Source organism: Puma concolor, chromosome A1 (genome assembly GCF_028749965.1).
Source record: "Puma concolor isolate L17-30 chromosome A1, mPumCon1.1.hap2, whole genome shotgun sequence".
NCBI classification, from domain to species: domain Eukaryota; kingdom Metazoa; phylum Chordata; class Mammalia; order Carnivora; family Felidae; genus Puma; species Puma concolor.
The window spans coordinates 15,638-36,697 of NC_141667.1; the positions used below are offsets into that span (position 1 = coordinate 15,638).

A 21,060-nucleotide genomic window follows, 5' to 3' on the forward strand; every position below is an offset into this window, starting at 1 on the left:
CGTGATAGTGCCGTAGTGAGGACTGCGTGAGCCCCTGAACATTGCAAGTGTTCCTGTCAGGTGTGTGTGCCTTTGGGGATTTCCTGAATGTGAAGTTTCTTTTCCACATCGTCTGTAGTTCACTATCAACACTCTCAGCAAACACCAAATACTTGGGATTTTTACACCTTAGTTTTCTAAAACATTAAATATTTTAGCTTGATACTGTATTTTATAAACACTATTTTTCACTTTACATATTTTTAGGCCATAACTACTTTGCTAAATGGCAAACATGAGAGTTTGTCTACACTTGCATTTTCCTAATTACTAGAAAGTGTGAGCATTTTTAGTTCATTAACCATTAGGGTTTAATCTTTTGAAATGCCAATTCTTAACCTTTGCCCAATTTTCCATTAGATTGACTCTCTCTCTCTCTCTCGGTCTCTCTCTTAGTTTTTAGGAACTCTTTCTGTGTTCTGGATCCTGATCATTAGTTGGCTACAATAGATTCATCTCCGATTTTCTGGCTTATCTTTCAAATTTATCACCCAGCAATATGAAATTTACATTTAATTTTAAAGTAGTCAAATATCAATCATTTTGTTCATAGTCGAGGCTTCGTGCGTTGCGTTTATGAAATACTTCCCTATCCAAACTTCATCCTAATCTTCTCTTTTTTTTTAAGTTTTAAGGTTTTGCTTTTCATGTTCAGTTCTTCTATTTGCAATTTAGTTTTAGTGAGGTAAAATTCACATAACATAAAATTCACCATTTCAGCAGCTTTACAGTGTACAATTCAGTAATGTTTAGTAAATTTACATCTGATACAACCATCACCACCATCTGGCTCCAGAACATTGCCCTTCCCCACAGAGGTTGAAGTGCTTTACATTTCCAAGAGCAATGTGCAATGGGCCTAATCTCTCCATTCTTCACCTCCATTTATTACCCATCCTCTCCTTTTCATAGCCATCCTAGTGATCATGAAGTGGTATCTCACGGTGGTTTGGATTTACATATCCCCAGTGATTAACAATGTTGAGCATCTTTTCATGCGCTCACTAACCCTCTGTGTATCTTTGCAGAAATGTCTATTTAACTCCTTTGCCTGTTGTTTACCTAGGTTGTTTGTCCCTATTGTTGAGTTTTAGGAGTTCTTTCTATACTCTGGATACTAACTCCTTATTGAATATATGACTCTCAAATAGTTTCTCCCATTCTGTGGGTTGTCTTCACTTTCTTCATAGTGTGCTTTAATGTACCAAAGTTTCAAATTTTGATGGAGTCCAATTTATGTATTTTTTCTTATGTAGCTTGTGTTTTTGGCTCATGAAGATTTATCCCCATTTTCTCCTGAAAATGTCATAGCTTTAGTTCCTACATTTAGGTCTTTGATCTATTTTTAGTTAGTTTTTATATGGCATGTGGCAAGGGTCCAACTTCATTCTTTTGTATGTGGATGTCCAGTTTTACCAGCACCATTTGTTGAAAACACTGTCCTTTGCCATTGAATGTTCTTGTCACCTTTGTTGAAAATCATTTAATCATATATGCACGTGTTTACTTCTGGGGTTTCTCTTCTATTCCATTGGTCTATATGTATGTCATTATGCCAGAACCATACCATAGGAGTTTTAATTACTGTGGCTTTGTAGTAAATTAATGCGAGTCCTCCAACTTTGTTATTTTTTTCAAGACTGTTTTTGTTATTAGGGGACCCTTTCAATTTCATGGGAATTTGAGGATCCGCTTTCCCATTAAGAAAAAAAAGGCTGTTGATATTTTAATAGGAATTGTGTTGAATCTGCAGATCAGTTTGGGTAGCAGTGACATCTTGATATAGTTAAGTCTTCCTATCCAGGAACATGCAGATGTCTTTCCATTAATTAGATCATCTCTAATTTCCTTCAGCAATGTTTTGTAGTTTTCAGCATATAACTTTTTCACTGCCTTGATTACATTTTAAGTAGGCTTCACGCCCGGTGTGGAGCCCAAGGTGGGGCTTGAACTCATGACCCAAGAGATCAAGACCTGAGTGTAGATCAAAAGTCTGCACTCAACAAACTGAGCCACCCAGGTGCCCATCCTTCATTAGATTTAGTCCTAAGTATTAAATTCTTTTAAGTGCTATTATAAATGGAATTATTTTCTTAATTTCCCTTTTAAATTATTCATTGCTGGAGTATAGAAACACAACTGATTTGTGTGTATTGATCTTGTACCCTGCAACTTTGCTGAACTCATCCATTAGTTCAAATAACTTTCTCGGATCATGTCGCTATAAATATAGTTTTATCTCCTCCTTCCCAATTCCAATGCCTTTTATTTCCTTTCGTTATCTCTAACATCTCTGACTAGAACTTCCAGCACAATGTTGAATAGAAGTAGCGAAAACATGCATCCTTGTCTTATTCCTGAGCTTAGGGAGAAAGCTTTCAGTCTTTCACCATTGTAAATGATGTTAACTGGGTTTTCCATAAATACCGTTTACCATGTTGAGGATTTTCTCTCTAATCAAAGTTCTCTGAGAGTTTTTATCATGAAATGGTGTTGGAGTTTTTCAACTATCTTTTCTGTGTCAGTTGAGATAATCTCCCCCCTCCCCCCGCCCCCGTCATTGTTCTGTTCATCTGACGCACTCCATAGGTTTTTCTGGTGTGGAGAACCTTTGCGTTTCTGGAATCAATCTCACTTGTTCATGGTGTGTAACCTTTCTAATATGCTGTTGGTTTCCATTTGCTAAAGTTTTGTTCAAGTTATTTGTGTCTTCAAGCATTCATCGGGGATATTGGTCTGTAGTTTTCTTGTGATGTTTTTATCTGGCTCTGGGATCCCACACATCTAACAGATGTCTCCATGTCAACTTGCCTTCTCCGCCCCAGCCTGCTTCTCCTCCAGTCTCTCACACTTCAGTCAAGGGGGCCAACCTCCACCTGCTGATCAGGCCTCAAATCCTTGAATTGCTATTCTGGTGCTGGTTCTTAACTACAGGCACTAGAATCTACTGTAGCTAATGTAAGTGGCAAGGGATGTATTACAAGATATTGGGCATATTACAGCACCTGTGCGAACCAAACACTTCTACCGCCAATCCACTATGAGAGACACCGCTTCCCGTGATTCCTTCCACGTGTCATGTGGTGCGTGTATTAGCAAAACCAGGCACATCTGTAGTCTCAGATGCAAGGGATCCGAGGCATGTAGTTTTGCAGTCTCCGGTTTCTGCAAGCAGGAGAGTATGCTAGTTGTAGCTGGCACAGGCCACTGTCCATCTCAGCTGTTCTTTCCCTGACTCCTTTCCCAGGGATCTGGCTGTCAGCTTGTCCTCCCAGCTCTCTCTGCCTTTACTGTAGCCACTTCTCACAACCTCTGTCACTCCCACCTCAACCCAGCCCATCATTCTCACTGCGACTATGGCAGTTGCTTCCTGATGGGTCTCCCTGCCTTGACCAGCTGTGGTCTCCACACTGCAGCCAGGGTGACATGTTTGCAATAAAAATCAGATAACGTCACTTCCTTCCCGCATTCTCTCCACAGTGATTTCTCACAACACTCAGAACAAAACAAAGCCCATTATCATGACCTACTTATTTCTGCAGCATTTCCAGTCTCAGTTGCTTTGCATCTGTCCCCCTTCACCATGCTCCCCGGTACAAAGCCTTCCTTCCTCAAGCGCACAGAACCATTCCCACCCCAGAGCCTTTGCACACATGGAAGTAAGCAGATCCCTCCCACACTCTCTTCTGGTCCCTGTACAGTCTTCTCACCTGGACCATCTGCTTTATTGTGCTTTATTCTCCGTTCATTGGTTTATTGTTTGTCTCCCTCCATGGAATATCAGACCCCCAGGGGCTTGACTGGGCCATGCAATGATTGACCAAAAGTAGGTGATCCATGAGTACTTTGAGAATAAATCAAGCCACCTCAGAATTTTTGGAAAAAACTTAGAAAACACTCCTGACTCTAAGGATACACAACAAAGAAGGAACCAGATTCTTAAAAACTGTGGCTGTTCCTGTGCGGGCTCTGCTTTCCTTTTGCACAACAGATGTGGAAGAGTGAGCTTCACAGATAGGCCCCAAAACCTCCAGTAAGAGTGAGATTCTGGGGCTGCACCCTGACCAGGCATCCCGGGCACTGTCAACCTCCCCTAAGGCCAGCTTCTGGATCCTGGAGGAGCTCACCAGGGACAAAGTCGCCTGCTCTGGAGACATGTCAACACTCCAGAGCTCTGTCCCGGCAGGTGCTTTGGGACCACACAGGTTTACAAAGCATGGTCCCTAGGGGGCGCCTGGGTGGCTCAGCCAGTTGGGCGTCCGACTTAGGCTCAGGTCGTGATCTCACAGCTCGTGAGTTGGAGCCCCGCATTGGGCTCTGTGCTGACAGCTCAGAGCCTGGAGCCTACTTCGGATTCTATGTCTGTCTGTCTCTCTCTCTCTCTCTCTCTCTCTGCCCCTCCCCTGCTTGTGCTCTCATAAATGAATAAATGTTTAAAATAATACTAATAATAATAAAGCATGGCTCCTATTCCTGAAGCATCATGGGCAGGACTCCCACAAGGAGAGCAGGGGAGAGGAGGATGAGGCAGGGATGGTTAGGGGGCTTTAGGGATAAAGGTCCCCAAGTACTGAGACAGGGCTGGAGGTTCCAGGAGGTAGAGAAGATGATTGAGGCAGGGGACAATCAGAAGAATTCAAAAAGGCCAGTGTGATGGGTGAGGGAGGGCAACTCATCCCTGCCCTCCTTACCTTTCTTTATTCTGGAACCTGTGGCCAGGAGCCTTTCCCTCCCAAGCTGCTCATTCCTCTGAACAATTGAACTTTATCCCTAAATGAGCACATTTGTCCTGCGTTGGGTGGGATGAACCAGTGCCCATGTTTCCAGTGAAGGCACAATGCAGGGTTAGAGACCTGACTGGTTCTTGTGTGAGACAACCCCCCACCCCCAACTCCAATGCGGCTCCCCTGGGAGAGCATCCCCTCAGCCAATGTGTTCTCTTGGACGGGAAGGGAAGGCTAGTCCATCTATGCCAGTGGAAATCAGGTACGAGTCTGTCTACACTGGGGGAAATCCGATGCAGCCACTGGTCTGAGAACACTATTCCAGGTCCCGAGGCTTTGTGAGAACAAAAGTAAAAGCAAACGCCCCGCCACCCCCACTCCCACCCGCTTCGGAGGGAGGAGCCCCGCGCCCCCGCCCCCACTGCCGCCCAGGTGAGGGCACTTGTGCCTTGGGTCCGCCTGCGGGAGGTGAGAGCGGCTCCCCAGCCCCGCAGGCCTCCCGGCCCCTCCGCCACCCTCGGAGTGGAGAGGGTCGGCCAGGGAAGGGGGCCCGCCCCGCAGGGAGGGGGTCTGCCGGGTGCGGGGTCCGCCTCGTACGGAGGGTGTCTGCAGGGGGAGGGGCTCCGCAGGTGGAGGGGGTCCGCCCCGCGGGGAGGGGCTCTGCAGGGGGAGGGGGTCCGCGGTGGGGAGGGGGGGTGTCTGCTCCAGGCAGAGGAGGGGGGTTTTCCGGGGAGGGGAGGGGAGGGGAGGGGAGGGGGTCCGCCCCGCGGGGAGGGGTCCGCCCGACTCGCGCCTCCGGCTCCGGCTCCGGCGTGGCGGGCGGGGCGCCGGGAGAGTCGCGCGCCGGACAGTGGCCTTTATGGGAACGTTTTCCTCCGAGGTCGGGACAAAGGCGGCGCCACCATGGCTCTCAGCGCGGCCGACAAAGGCTCCGGCACCAAGGTAGGGTCCGGCCGGTGGGTGGCAGGGAGGGGGGTCTGAGGGCCGCCGCTGCCGGGGGGGAGGAAGCTTTGACTCTTCGGTCACTTAAAGATCAGTTTAGCAAACTTTCGCCTTAACCTCATGAATATTTCTGAGAAAAATGTGGTTTTCGAGACAGGTCTGCAGGGCTAGGCTCTGAAGGGAGTGCTGGGGGGGCGGGGGGGTGCCTAAAAGCACCTGTGCGGTGGTGGCTCTAGTCTCGTTCTTTATTAGCTGGGCACGGAGGGCGAACCGGCCAACCAGGGCGCTCAAAGACAAAGAAGTTGTACTTAAAGAAAATACCGATTGATTTGTCGGTTGGAACTCCGTCGAGTTCGGTAACGAACGTAGTCGAGGAAAACAAGAGGGGCCTTTCAGGTTTGGAAAAGCGTGAGACACACGGCTTTGTATTTCTTCGTGCGAAATGCAGAAAGTGTGCTGTGTTTGTCTCTCCTTTTTCCTGTGAAGCTGGATTACAGAGTGTTTGGTGTAATAATTACACTCTACTCCTGTTACTTCGACTTAAAAAGTTTAGTTGATACTTTAAGGTGTCTAATTAAGAATTAAAACATATAATTAAAAAATTAAGTTAAATGCAGTTGAAACTGTGCATAATTAATAGCTTACGAATCTGCTGTGTTAAACTGGCTGAGCTTTAGGCGGCTGTGGGCGCTGGGGGTGGGGGGGCTTCTCAGCTTCACGGAGCGATTTCAAAGTGGACAAAGTGAGATTCTGCTTTCCGTCTCCCCGAACCTGCTTCAGATTCACGGGACCTCTGGGTTGGGAGGAACTTCAGATGTCCCTTTTGCTCTCAGTAAAAATGCACTCAAATTCTGAGATAGTTACCAGCAACACATTTCCCTTCCTGAGGGACTCGTGTCTGTGTTGTGTGCCGGACATCCGACACTGAGGTAACAAACCCACTCCTGATCCTGATGCGACACCACGTCTTGATCTCACTGTGCTTTGGGGGACAAGTGGATGGTCCAGGTGGGCCTCGAGAGGACGGCTAACCGGTGGCACCCAGGGCAGGCCTCATCGTTTCATCCCATTCATGCGGGCCTTGTCTGAAATGGCCTCTGTGAAACGCGGACCCTTGTGTCTGTGTCATCCTTTGGTGGTCTCCCATGAGTACTTTCTTACTTGTAAAGCATCCCAAAAATGCCAGGCTAAGGAAATAAAGTCGGCCCTGAATTTGCCCTCAGGCTCTCTGAGATGTGTGCTCACTGGTTGTATCACCCAGCCAAACACAGGAAACCCCAGATTCCCAGATCTCAGCGTTTTTTTGTGAGAATAATTCAAGCCCAGTTCACACGCCACCGCCTGCCTCCCTCCCTCCTTCCAAACAGAGCTAATGTGCGTTCTCTCTGTGTTTGAACAAAAATAAAAATCACTCAGAACCTGCTAGTCACCCATTCTACACCGAGAAGCAGCCCTGAAGCAGTGCGGTTTTCCTCTCCACACAGCTGTGCCCTGAAGCAGTGCACCCCTGCTCAGGATTTACCCTCCTGCCTTGTCAGCTCTGGGCTCCTTTTCCTGTATCCCTGCACCCCTGGCAGGGCCTGCCACTCAGTAGGTGTGTACCTAGTGAGGCAGGGAATGAAGAGAAGGAGGTGGGGGTACAGAGGGGGTGGGCTGAGAGGTGGCAAATCCTGGCCTGCATGTGTTGATCCTGGGGCACCTTGAGAACCTGGGGTCCCCTGAGCAGAAGGCATCCATAATGACCATCTACCCTACAAGGGGCCAGGGAGGGCAGGTGCCTATGGGGTGGGAAGGAGACTCTGGACCCTGGCCTGGAGCCTGGAGAGCAGTCCCGGGACCTTGGAGATTTGATGTGCACCCACATCCGCCCTCTATTAGCTGTTGCCCTTTGGCCTTGTAGCTCGGCCTCTCTGAGCTTCAGTCTGTTCATTGAAAGGAATAATCACAGCCTGCCTACCTCAGAGCACCATATCGGTTTACTTTAAAAATGAATATGCAGATGCTTCTTGAAAGGTAACCCAGCTCATCATTCAGCTGAATGTTCCTAAGTTGAAGGCTTCTTCTGTCCTTAGAGCTGGGATACATTTTCAGGTGTTTCTAGGTGCCTCGGTTCACACCTGGGCCCAAATTCTCGAAGAGCTTTCAGATACTGTTAGACAAGTATCTGACCTTACAGAATTTTCCCCAAAATTGATAAAATCAAATTGTGGCTCAGTTAGTTGAGCGTCTGACTCTTGATCTCAGCTCAGGGTTGTGAGTTCAAGCCCTGTGTTGGGCTCCATGCTGGGCGTGAAGCCTACTTAAAACACAAAAACAAGCAAACCCCAAAACCAGACAAAAACAACAACAAAAAAGATACTTTGCAGTAAATTTCTTCTACGTGACTTTAAAACATCTGATGTTTCTAAACCCGAGAAAGGGATGAAATCTAAGGCCTACAACAGTTTGGGACATAAATTAATTTGAAATTCAGCACTAGAGTTGTTCAAGTCAGCGAGGTGGCAAGTATGTGCACCTGCCCCACAGAAATGTTACCTGCCTGTCGCCCTGGACCCAGAGACCCCCAGCCTCAGTAGGTGTCACCCTCAGAAAGCTCCCCTGGTCATCCTGCCTGCACCCCTTCCACAGCCACACACCCCCAGCGCCTTTCCTGCTTGGCTTCACCGTACTAGGGCCTCCGTGGGAGGGTCTGAACTAACCTCACCTTGTGCCTCACCTTTGTTGACCGCCTGTCTCCCCAGGCAGTACCGACTTTGCTTCATTTCACTTGCTTCTCTGGTGCTTATAATAGTGCATGGCTTGAAGTCGGTGCTCTACAAATGTTTGTCACGTGGTGGTTACCCACCCCCTCTTTTGAAGCCCATTTTGATTCCCCTGCCCAGCGCCAACCTCCCGTGGGCCACACAGATACAGAGCCTACCCTGTGGGATTCCTGTCTACTGCTTCGCCCCTGACCTAAGCTAACATCACTTCCTGGGACTTTTGAGAATGAAAACAACCACCTCAGAGGGAGCAGCTGGGTTACAGTTGAGTCTGGGACACCTTGTCTAAGTGTCAAATGGTCAAAGCAGGTCCGAGACAGTTATAGGGAAGGCTTGACAAGACCCCATTCGAGGTAATGAATGTGTTCTGCATGTGTGTTTTGGGGTGGGGACAATGGTGCACGGAGCAGAAGAGAAGAAATGCCTGAGTTAACTTTAAATGAACAGAAGGGACAGCCAGGAGAAGGGTGACCCGCCCCTTCATTGTCAAGTAGAGGAACCACGGTTTGGTAGACAGCTTTGACCCAGAATTAGCCGCAGGCCGGTGTTCTCACCTGGAGAGTGAAGAGGGCAGAATGACTCTGGGATCTCTCCGGCTCTGTGTCCTGCCAGGATGGGACATAGGGCAGTGTGCCACCATGGCAGAGGACTCGGTGACTGGGGATGCATTCTGTTCAGCCAAGCTCCAGTCCTGGTTTCCCCACTGAGTGAGCAGGCAGGCAGGCAGGCCCCTCCATCCTACCATCTTTAGGACAGGGATGACAGTAGTATCATAATGTGCTTAAAACAGTGTCTGATATATAGTAAGTGCTCAATAAACGTTGGCTATTATTCTGGGATCCTACGATAGAAAGGGAGAGAGATTTTCCTAAAAATAAGAGATGAAAAAAAGGTTTTTTGTCTTTTATTTTTGAAGTCCCTTAAGGAAAAATATCCAATGAAGTTATCTTCAAGGTATGTTGACACTCAAAGATATCACCGAGAAGAGGAATTACAATTATAATTATTTTAATAATATAATTGTCTATTTTTTTAAAAAACGTCTTGTGGAAGTGACAAATCAATAGGCCATGAACTCCACTTGAAATCAAGGGTCCTGGAGCCTTCCCTATGGCTTATTCAGAAAGACTAAAGAAAACGTAACTGGGATTTATTCAGCCTAGCACACCACACTGGGTAACAGAGTGAGCATTTAGTTCTCAAATTGAGAACACATTTGCATGTCCAGAGACTCTGACCTTCTGAGACCACAACCCAGAGGATCTCGGTGACCAGTGATGCAGGCAGAATGTAATCTCTCCCTAAAGTACAACATTTAAGTAGGAAAGCACATGGGAGAGTTGGTGGGGTAGGGCAACAACAGCAACAAATGAGAACAGATACTAGCACAGATTCTGAAAAGTTCTGGAACTAATTTTTTTAAATACTTGTTTGAGGTGAAATTCACATAGACTGTTTCAGAGCAAACAATTCAGTGGTATTTAGTACGTTCCCAGTGCTGTGCATTCCACTACCTCTGCCTAGTTCCAGAACATCTCCATACCCCAAGTAAAACCTCACACCCATGTAACAGTTTCTCCCTGTTCCAGCCTCTCCCATCCTCTGGAACCACTAGTCTGATTTCTCTCTCTGTGGAATTGTCTACTCTGAATATTTTGTATAAGTGGAATCCTATAGTATGCGTCTTTTTTATGGTCAAATACATATAACATACAATTTATATGTACTGACTGTTAGTCCTCACAACCCCTCCATCCTGTGAATCTGGAACTCTGTCACTGTTAAACAGTGGCTCCCGTTCTGCCACCACCCCCAGCCCCTGCCTGCCGACATTTTACATTCTGTCCTCATGGTTGTAACTACTCTAAGGACCTTCTATAGTATTTGTCTTTTTGTGATTGGCTTATTTAACTTAGTATAAAATCCTCAAGATTTTATCCATATTGTAGCATATGTCAAAATTTGCTTCCTTTTTAAGACTGAATAATATTCTGCTGCATGGATATACCACAATTTGCTTATCCATTCATCTGTTGATAGACATTTATACTGTTTCCTCCCTTTGGCTTTTGCAAATAGTGCTGCTATGAACATGTGTTTACAAGTTTTTGTGTGTAAGATATTTTCATTTCTTTGAGTATATTTCAGGGTCATATGGTAATTCTGTGTTTAACTTTTTGATGAACCACTGAACAGTTTTCAACAGTAGCTGAACCATTTTACATATCCACCAGTAATGTATGAGAGTTCCAATTTCTCCACAGCCTTACCAACAGTTGTTACTTTCTTTTTTTTTTTAATTATTATAGTCCTCCTAATGACTGTGAAGTGATATTTCATTGTAGTTTTGGTTTGCATTGCCCTAATGACTGCTGATGTTGAGAACTTCTTACATGCTTGTTGAAAAAAAAAGTCTATTCAAGTCCTTTGCCCATTTTTAAGTTGGGTTCTTTATCTTTTTGTTATTGTGTTCTAAGAGTTCTTTATATATTCTGGATATTAGACTCTTATCAGGTGTATGGTTTGCAAGTATTTTGTTCTATCTGTTGGTTGTCCCTTTACTTTCTTGATAGTGTCCTTTGATGCACAAAGTTTTTATTTTTTTTTAATATTTTGATGTTTACTTATTTGAGAAAGAGAGATAGAGAATGAGCAGGGGAGGGGCAGAGGGAGAGAAGGAGACACTGAGTCCGAAGCAGACTCCAGGCTCTGAGCTGTCAGCACAAAGTCCATTGTGGGGCTCAAACCCATGAACCTTGAGATGATGACCTGAGCAGAAGTCAGAGACTTAACCGACTGAGCCACCCAGGTACCCCAAAGTTTTTATTTTTAATGAGGTCCAGTTTATATATTTTTTTCTGTTGTTGCTTGTGCTTTTAGTGTCGTATCTAAGAAATCATTGCCATCTGCAAGATCATGAAGATTTACGTCTATGTTTTAACAGTTTTCTGATTTTAGTGTTTATATTTAGGTCATAGATCCATTTTAGTTAATTTTTGTATTTGGTGTGAGGTAAGGGTCCAACTTCATTCTTTTGTATGGGGACATCCACTTTTTCCAGCACCATTTGTTGAAGAAATTATTTTCTCCTTCTTAAATAGTCTTGAAACCTAGGTTAAGTCAACTGGCCATAATTGTGCAGGTTTATTTCTGGATCTTCAGTCCTTTTCTGTTGTTCTGTGTGTCTGTCTTTATGCCAGAATCACACCGTTTTGATAACTGTAGCTTTGTAGTGGGTTTTGAAATCAGGAAGTGTGAGTCCTCCAACTTTGTTCAGGATTGCTTTGGCTGTTCAGGGCCCAGTGAAATTCCATATGAATTTGAGGATTATCTTTTCCATTTCTGGGAGAAAAGGTCATTGCAATTTTCAGAGAGATTGCATTGAGTTTGTAGACTGATTTGAATAGTATTAATATTTTACCAGTATTAAGTCTTCCAATCCATAAACCTGGGATGTTTTCCCATTTCTTTAATTCCTCCCAACACTGTTTTGTAGCTTCCAGTGTTCAAGTCTTTCATCTCCCTGGTTAAATACGTCTTAGGCAACACTCACCACTGTTATTCAGCGCAGCACTGGAAGTCCTAGCCACAACAATCAGACAACATAAAGAAATAAAAGGCATCCAAAGTGATAAGGAAGATGTAACGTTCTCATTATTTGCAGAAGAACTGCTATGCTATATACAGAAACCCTGAAGACCCCACCAAAAAACTACTAGAACTGATAAATGAATTCAGTAAGGTCACAGGATACAAAATCAATGTACAGAAATCTGTTGCACTTCTATACACTAACAATGAAGCAGCAGATGGCCAACACACTGATGTTCAACATCACTTAGGGAAATGTAGATCAAAACCACAGTGAGATATCACCTGCACGTGTCAATGGCTCAAGCCAACAACACAGAAAACAAGTGTGGGTGAGGATGTGGACAAAAAGGGAACCCTCTTGCGCTGTTGGTGGGAATGCAAACTGGTGCAAGCCACTGGAAACAGTATGGAGCTTCCTCAAAAAATTAAAAATGGAACTACCCTATGACCCAGCAGTTGCACTACTAGCTGTTTACCCCCCAGAAATGGAAACATTAATTCAAAGGATATGTGCAGCATTGTCTACAATAGCCAAACTATGGAAGCAGCCCAAGTGTCCATCAATTGATGAATGGATAAAGAAGATGCAGTATATATATACAATGGAATATTAGTCAGCCATAAAAAAAATATGAAATCTTGCCATTTGCAATGACATGGAGCGAGGAGAATAATGCTAAGCAAAATAAGTCGGAGAAAGACAAATACCATATGATCTCACTCATGTGGAATTTAAGAAACAAAACAAATGAGCAAAGGGAAAAAAGAGAAAGAGAGAAACCAAGAAACAGACTCTTAACTATAGAGAACAAACTAATGGTTACCAGACGGGAAGTGGATGGAGTGAAAGGGAATAGGGATTAAAGAGCATACTTATCAATGATGCAAAAAATAAAAAATAATAAAATGAAAAAAAAAGTATCTTAGGCATTTTATTCCTTTTGGATGCTATTATATACTGGAATTATTTTCTTAGTTTCATTTTTGGATTGTTCATTGCTAATGTATAGAAACACAACTGATTTTTGCATGTCGGTCTTGTACCCTGCAACTTTGCTGAACCCATTTATCAGTTCTAGGTAGGTTTTTTGTGGATTCTTTGGGTTTTGCTATATATAGGATTGTGTCATCTATAAACAGAGATCATTCTACTTCTTTATTTCTAATTTATATGCCTTTAATTTCTTTTTCTTGCCTAAGTGCTCAGGCTAGAACTTCCAGAACAGTGTTACATACCAACAGGGAAAGTGGGCATCCTTGGCTTGATTTTGAGCTTAAGGGAAAAGCTTTCAGTATTTCACCATTGAAGTTAGCTGTGGCATTTTATAAGTGCCTTTTATCATGTTGATAAAAGGTCCTTTCTACTCCTAGTTTTCTGGAAATTTTGATATGAAAGGGTGTTGGATGTTGTAAACTGCTTTTTCTGTATCATTTAAGATGATCATAGACTTTTTCCTTGGTTTTATTGATGTGATGTTTTATATTGATTATTGAACCACACTCGCATTCCTGGGATGAATTCCACTTGGTCATGGTGAATAATACTTTTAGTAATGCTGCTAAATTTGGTTTCCTAGTTTGTTTGTTTGCTTGTTGGTTTGTTGTAAGATTTGGAATGAGTTTTATAACTCTGCTTTTATATTCTATTTTTTTTTAATGTTTATTTATTTTTGAGAGAAAGTGCTCATGCACTGTGAGCCAGGGAGGGGCAGTGAGAGAGGGGGACAGAGAATCCAAAGCAGGTTCTGTGCTGACAGAAAGCCCAGTGTGAGGCTTTAACTCACGAACTGCGAGATCATGACTAAACCAAAGACGGACACTCAACCGAGCCATTCAGGTGCCCCTACAACTATGCTTTTAAATGTCATTATATTGTACGAGGATATATCTTAAGAAAGTAAGTTTTGAAATGAGAAATGATCTTTTTAAGAAAAAAAGTTTGTGTCAAAGGCAAACATATGAAATGAGTAGGAAATCTGCAGAAATTTGAAACTAGTTTTTAAGACTTCAAAATGTAACTGACTGGAGAAAAATAGTCGATAGGAGAAGGTCTATGTGAGGTTAATCCATGTAAAACATTTTGGTAGTGCCTGACACTAGAACCATCATGTTGCCATTGTGGGGTGTAAAATCAGGCACGCAAACAGTGCTTGCTTCCCCCTTAACATTACAGTTTTCTTGTCTTACAGCCCCTGCTGGCTGTCAGCCAGGACATAAATCTTTGTATCCTTCACCGTGTTTAGCACATGGTAGGTAATCAATGAATGCACTATGGTGTTCAGTGTGGAGAGGACAGTGGGTGCCTCTGTGAGCATCTTTTTTTTTTTTTTTTTTTTTTTTTTAAGAGAGCACGAGCGAGCATTGGGGAGGGGCAGAGAGAGGAAGAGAGAGAGAATCCCAAGCAGGCTTTGCACCAGCAGCACAGAGCCCAACTTGAGGCTCAAACTTATGAATCGTGAGATCATGACCTAAGCCGAAACCAAGAGTTGGACACTTCACCAAGTGAGCCAACCAGACACCCTCTGTGAGCACCTCTCTCTCTCTCTCTCTCTCTCTCTCTCTCTCTCTCAAAATAAATGCATAAACACTAAAAAAAAGGGGGGGGGAGGGAGAGAAAGAGGACAGACAAGGAGGGAAGAGACAGCAGAAACAAGGGGTTGATTGATCAGGACCAATGGCCACATCACTTATTATCCAAATTGGATCGCTTTGAGGGGAAAAGAAACGTAATGCCAGGACCATAGGTGAAAAATCTGGGAAATGCCGGATAGGGTTGCTAGCCTAACTTGGGTGCTCCTGCCTTCTGGCGACAGCATTCTAAACAACGGGGGTAGGTCCCCACTGTGGGTGGGGGTTGATCATAGACTGGGTGCCCTCAGTCCCACCGTGAGTACCTCTGAGCCAGACTGTGCAGACGTTTTGGCTACAGAAGCCACTAGCAGAACTGCCGTGTGGAGCCAACCGGCGCCCCACCGGCAGGTGTGGATGCACTGTGTCCTCGTGTACCTGCATACTCATTGTGGCCTTCCCAGGTCCAGGCTCCTGTGTGCTGGACCAGGCCACCGCTGGGAGTCACGCCTCTTGTCAGTGGTTTCCCAGTGTGCACCAGCACCTCCTTCCCTCTGTCCTGCATTCATCGCTCATGCTCCAAGGGCTCCCTCTGTTCGGGATTCCAGACGTTGGTAAGCCACCTGCTGTGCCCATTCTGAGTGTGGTTTTGGGCTCCAGGCTCCAGCCTTATCCTTAGACTCAAGATCCCCAACTGTCTTGTCCAGTGTATCCTTCTCTACCCCTCTCTCAGGCACCCATGTGGGAAACCTCAGGGACCTGTTCACGTCACGTAGAGCCATACTTGCCAGACATGACTTTGCCTGGGGCCACTGAGCTTTGTGGGCCAGCTCAGTGGTGACTTCCTGAGTCAGGGAGACAGTGAGAAGTGTGATTTAGTACTCCAAGTGCATCCATCACAGGTTTCTCATTAGAATGACTTCTTTGTTGTTCTTATCATGTATACAGAATTCACATTTGCCCCTAAAAATCCTTAAATTGTACTTAACCAAACTCCCAGTTACCTTGCCTTCCTGCACATCAGTATGGCCTCATCATATGTCCCTATGAAGCCTTCCTAGCCAGAACTTTCAAACTTGAAGCCTTCGTTCCACTCTCCTTCTGGGACAGGCAAAGGTGCTTCAGCCCAGACCCAGCACCAATTCCCGAACAGCCTCAGCCCGGTGTCAGCAGTCAGCACCTGTCCCACTCAGACTAAAGATTGTCTACGTCACAAAGTCCTTCAGGGAAAGTACAGGCATCATTTGTAACTTAAAAATATATCTGTGGTTTTCCATTAACACCACATTAGAGCCTTCTCATTCATGGTTAAAGTGAAATGATTTTGGGTAGCCAGGTGCCAGCTACCTTCAAGTCATAATCAAGCTGAGAAACACTGACCATCTGAGAGAGACTTTTCTAGGATGCCTGTGCTCCCGTTTTGAAGAGCCCAAATCAGGCTGATGCCCAACTTTCATCACAGCTGTGGCTGGGCCCCTGCTCACAGGATGCTTTGGGGGAGATGTTAGGGTAGCATTTTTTTTTTTAATTTTTTTTTTCCCAACGTTTATTTATTTTTGGGACAGAGAGAAACAGAGCATGAACGGGCAAGGGGCAGAGAGAGAGGGAGACACAGAATCGGAAACAGGCTCCAGGCTCTGAGCCATCAGCCCAGAGCCCGACGCGGGGCTCGAACTCACGGACCGCGAGATCGTGACCTGGCTGAAGTCGGACGCTTAACCTGACTGTGCCACCCAGGCGCCCCTAGGGTAGCATTTTTAAACTACTGGTGCAAATACACAATGTCACACTCCCACCTACCATGTTTGTGCCTGCTCGTCCTGTACTTGTATTGGAATATAATCGGAAAGTATAAGAAACACACGTGATTCGTGACAGAGGTGGAGTCTGCTATCACATGTACAACTCAGACAAATTAGCTTCAATCCTCCCTCAAGAGTACTTGTTTCTCTGCTGGAAATGCGCGTGGAAAGGTGTGGGGAGGCCAGGTGTGCTACCTAAAGACAGATGCCAGGCAGATGCTGGCAAAGCAGCTGGACTCAGACAAAAGGGAACTTACTGTGGTTTGCAGGTGGTTTCTTTCACGCAGCTTAACAGTAATGTGAAAACAAAAGGACAACACAAAACTTGGAGGGAAGAAATCTGTTTTTCTCTTTATACATGAAGAGCCACACATCTGGTCGGGCTGACACATTTCAAGTGCACTTTGGTTTCCTGCCAAAGGGTTTTCCGGGTAAGTTAGGTGGGAAAGAATGGTTATGATCAGTCACTCCCCTAAAGAACTGCAAATAGGGGTTCGGGCCTGTCTGCATGTGCGTTGTGCATAGCTCCCTCGAGCTCTGCTGTGGATCAAGGGCTCGATGCAGGACTCAATGTGGGAAAGTCAGGTTTGGTATAGTAATTAGGACTGAGGGACATTTTCAGGTTGGCATAATATTTTCTGGTCTTGCCACAGTTAGAGTGAACAAAACTCTTTCTTGCAGCTGAAGTCACATTTCAGCATGAGGGAGCCAATCTGCATTGATTGAGGTGATTGTCGCTCTTGCACACTTTCTATCAGGCACCTTCAAAGAGCTAAATTCAGTCAAAATGTCTCAAGAACCAACACTTCGTTGTCAGTTTGCATTCTGTATTAAAAAGTAGAAAGCTTCAATGTTCTTTTAAGATGAAATATGTTCTTACCTTTGTGGAATGATTGAAGTAGATTCATGGTATTCTTCCTGTTTTACGAACGAAGAAACTAGATATGCAGAAGTCTTGGGGACTTTGTGCTATGCCACAGTCAGTGTAGAACCCCGGGTGATGTTTACAGGTGGTGTCCCCTGAACCTGCTCTTGCCTTGGGCCCCAGGATGCAGCTCACCACCTGGCCAGCGACAGCCCCTCTTTACCGGCACGTCCACAGGGGCACCTCCGTCCCTTCCGGGGGTCTGTTTCTCATCCTGCCAGCCCTGTCTCCCTCCTGCCCACCCTTCTTTCTGCTTCTCTGGTAGGTTTGCTTCCTCTCTATGCTGAAGGCAGGACCGTGTCTGTTTGTGCAATTACTGCAGGACTAGCAGGTGAGCAGCAGAGCAGGGTCACTCCCTGGTTGCTGCTGGCGTGATGGGCTTCCCAAGCCAGGGCAGGCCTTGCTCTGGGACCTTGTGTTTGCGGTTGCCTCTGTCCTGGTAGTGACCAAGTGAACATGTGACCCGTGGCAGGGACGGTGCTTGAGCTTCCCGTGTGCACTCGTAGTCACCTACTAGATGCTGGCATGAAAGGTGCATTCCAAGACTTTCACAGCTCCCTAGTTTGGGAGTGTCCTCGTTGTATATTAGGCTACTAAATGCAAAGAAGGATAATGAGGACCTTAAATGACTGCTTTTTTAATGCATTCGATGCATTAATGCATTCGATGTTGAGAAGAAATTAATAACACCCCTAGAGACAGAGCCGCTGGGTACCACCCTCAATCACAGTCAATCACATTGACTGCTGCTCTCAAAGCACACATGGAATAAAGCTGTTCATGAACGAAATCACTGACAATTAGTTGGAACACTTGGGTGTTGAATCAGAAATGGTGGTGTCAACCAAACCCTCACTCATCCAGCATCTTCATCGAGAAATGTAGCTGTTCTGGAGCCAGAGTCCATGCAACTCATGGGGCAGCAGACAGGGAAGGAGGGTGGGGGCTGCCCCTTCATCCACCCACTCATGCCCCTTGGCTGCCTTGCAGGACTTCCTTCCTTAAGAGTGGGGTCAGCAAACTTTCTACGAAGGGCCAGACAGTAAGCCTCAAGGCTTTGAAGGACCATTCTCAGCTCTGCCTTTGTAGCACAGAAGCAGCCATGGGCAATGCATGGAATGAGGGTGTCTGTGTTCCAATAAAACTTCCAATATGGGCACTGACATGTGAATGTCATATAGTTTCCACATGTCTGAATTAGTATTCTTTTGGTTTTTTTTCCGACCACTGGGGTCATGGTTTGCTGACCCCTGAGTGTTGCATAGAGACCAGCAGGGACAGAGGAGGTAGGGTGGCGCCAGGATGTCCCCACACCTCCAGGTGAAATCCTGGATGCTCCAGCTGGTGGTTAGAGGATGAAGAGGCAGCTTTTCCAAAGAACACCCAGTGGAAGATTCTGAGTGTATCTGGTTGAGTGAGATTCCCTGGAAGATAAAACCTCCTCGGTTCTAGGCAGATTCTGACATCAGGCGCCCATAGGTAGGATGGAATGCCTAGTGACAAAAGTGCATAATTAACATAGACTTGCAGGACTGGGTGGCTCTGCCCATCATGGGAGTCACATGTGCAAACATGGTGTAAACTGTGAAGTGCCGTCTCGTTTACCAGTTCTGGCTTTACACTGGGGAGGTTTGGCAGCCACACAGCAAGCAGGTGTGTCAAAGCCCTGCTGGGTGCCTGGGAGCCAAGGTGCTCAGCACTCCTGTGCCCTGGTTCAGAGGCAACTCGTGGAAGAGGGCCCGAGGGGGCAATAGCCCAGCAGCTGGGGGGCCATGACACCTCCATTGTCCTGCTGCTGACTCAGTGTCCTATCTGGGGAGGATTGGTTGGAGAAACATTTGAGAAGTCATGTTTATATATTTGTTTTCTCACATAGGATTGGTTCTATTTGTGACTGTTTAATGTCAAGCCCTAGATAGGAAAGCAGGTGCCTCGCAACATGATTAAAATGGAGACTGAGATCCTCCTGGAACAGAAAAGGGATCATGTTGAAAACAGGACTCTAGCTTCTGAGCTGCGCACATTCCAGCTGGAGGGCTGAAGGGCATGTGTCAACAGGGGAGGACGCAGCTGCCTGTGGCTCATCCTCAGGGAGAGAGCCCCTGGCAGGCCCTGTTGAACACACAGGTGTCATGGGCCAGGCCCTCTCCTGAGGTCCCTGCCCTCGGTCCTCAGCCACCTGAGAGCTCCTCCCAGCTAACAGTTGAGGACACCATGGCCCAAAGTAGAAAGCAAGCAGGGAGCACAGGTCTGGCCCATATCTGACACAGGCAGGGACCTAGAGGCACGCACAGCTGCCCCAGTTGGTGGCACAGTGGGCAGGGGTGGGAGGGAGGATCTGCCAGGCTTCCTCTTTCAGAACAGGCTTTTACTGATGACACCTGCCAATTCCATGTCAGCAAGTTCTTACACTGCGTTAGTCTGGGAAGCTGGATGAGAAGGAAGAACATAGAATCAGTTTTAAAAAGAAGTTGGTGGAGCAGAAGCCACCTGGAAGGTTCTTGCTGCAGGTGACTGGGCATCTGAGGGGAGGAAAGAAAGGGAGGGGCACTGCAGCCAGCCTGGCAGCGGTCTGAGCATAGTTCTGAGCATAGAATTACAAAGGGGAGCCGTCCCAACACGCCGGCCGGCAGAGACTGCCGCCATCCGGCTGTTTAGCCCTGTAGACGGATTTCCATTGTCAACAATCCCCAGCACCCACAATCCACTGTAATGTGAACACCAGCTTCAGAATTGCTGAAGTCAGGCAACTGTGTGTTTCATGTTTGTTTGGTAAGGTGTGTGTAAATTCAGAAAAGACATTTCAGGGTTGTGTTTGGAATTACTCTTTCCTGGATTCACCTCCTGGGCCAGTTGCATAAGGTGCAACCCTGAAGCTTGAACCCTGAAATAGTGATTTTGTTTGGCATTCTCCTTTTTTTTGTTTGGTTTTCTTTTCTCCCTGAAGACTAGAAAATATTGACGCCTAGACAAAGCAGAGGCTGTGGATAATGATGCTCAGATCTGAGATGCTTTTGGAACACTCCTGGAGATACAGCTGAGATTGAGATATGCCACATGCACCTCCCCTGCTGGAGGCACCATGCCAACAGGGTGGAGACAGAGTCCCGAGGTCCTGCTCCTCATTCTACCCTGTGGGGCGTGGTCTCCCTGGGAAGCCTCTCAGAACCAACTCCAGCTCAGGACGCACTGACGTGTCTGCAGGCAGCTCAGTCCCTCCAGGTGCATTACAGGACACCAATCCAAGAGGGCTCCTAGGTAGAGGTGGTAACCCATGCCAAGGTGTGTGCTGTGGCTGCCATGGGGAGGTAAAGGCCCTGAGTTGGGGTGTCCCCTGGGTCTGTGTTCCAGGTCCTAGGGAGTGTCAGTCACGATATGCAGGTTATGCCACATAACCAATGCCCCCCACATCTCAGTCATCAGCACCGTGATGACCGGTTCATGCTACGTGCCCATCATGGTCATCACGTCAGTTTTACTCTGGGGTCCAGGCTCATGGAACAGCTTCTCTGGGGTGTTGCCCATCTTGTGGCAGAGGGAAAGGTAGTGTATCGGAGCACGTGCTGCCTCACAAAGTCTCTGTCAGAACCCGCATCGGCCACTGCTGCCACGTTTCTTTGTCATGTGGCCGCGCCTGATGCCGATGGACAGGGACATGCCATCCTCCCCAGGGAGGCGGGGATTCTGTGAAAAACAGCTCGCCA

The 21,060-nt window shown here is 46.3% G+C and overlaps 1 protein-coding gene across 3 annotated transcripts in view; it reads left to right on the forward strand.

The window, feature by feature from the left end:
• Nucleotides 1-5,195: 5,195 nt before the first annotated feature.
• PLEKHG4B (pleckstrin homology and RhoGEF domain containing G4B) overlaps nt 5,196-21,060 on the forward strand; it is an 82,578-nt gene continuing 66,713 nt past the window's right edge. For 2 of the 3 annotated variants that reach the window (XM_086674866.1, XM_086674875.1), the window contains exon 1: nt 5,555-5,705. In XM_086674866.1, coding sequence (XP_086530992.1) covers nt 5,667-5,705 — 39 coding nt within the window. In that variant the 5' untranslated portion in view covers nt 5,555-5,666. Of the gene's footprint in view, nt 5,232-5,554; nt 5,706-21,060 lie in introns of those variants that run through there. The other variant, XM_086674861.1, reaches the window with a different exon arrangement.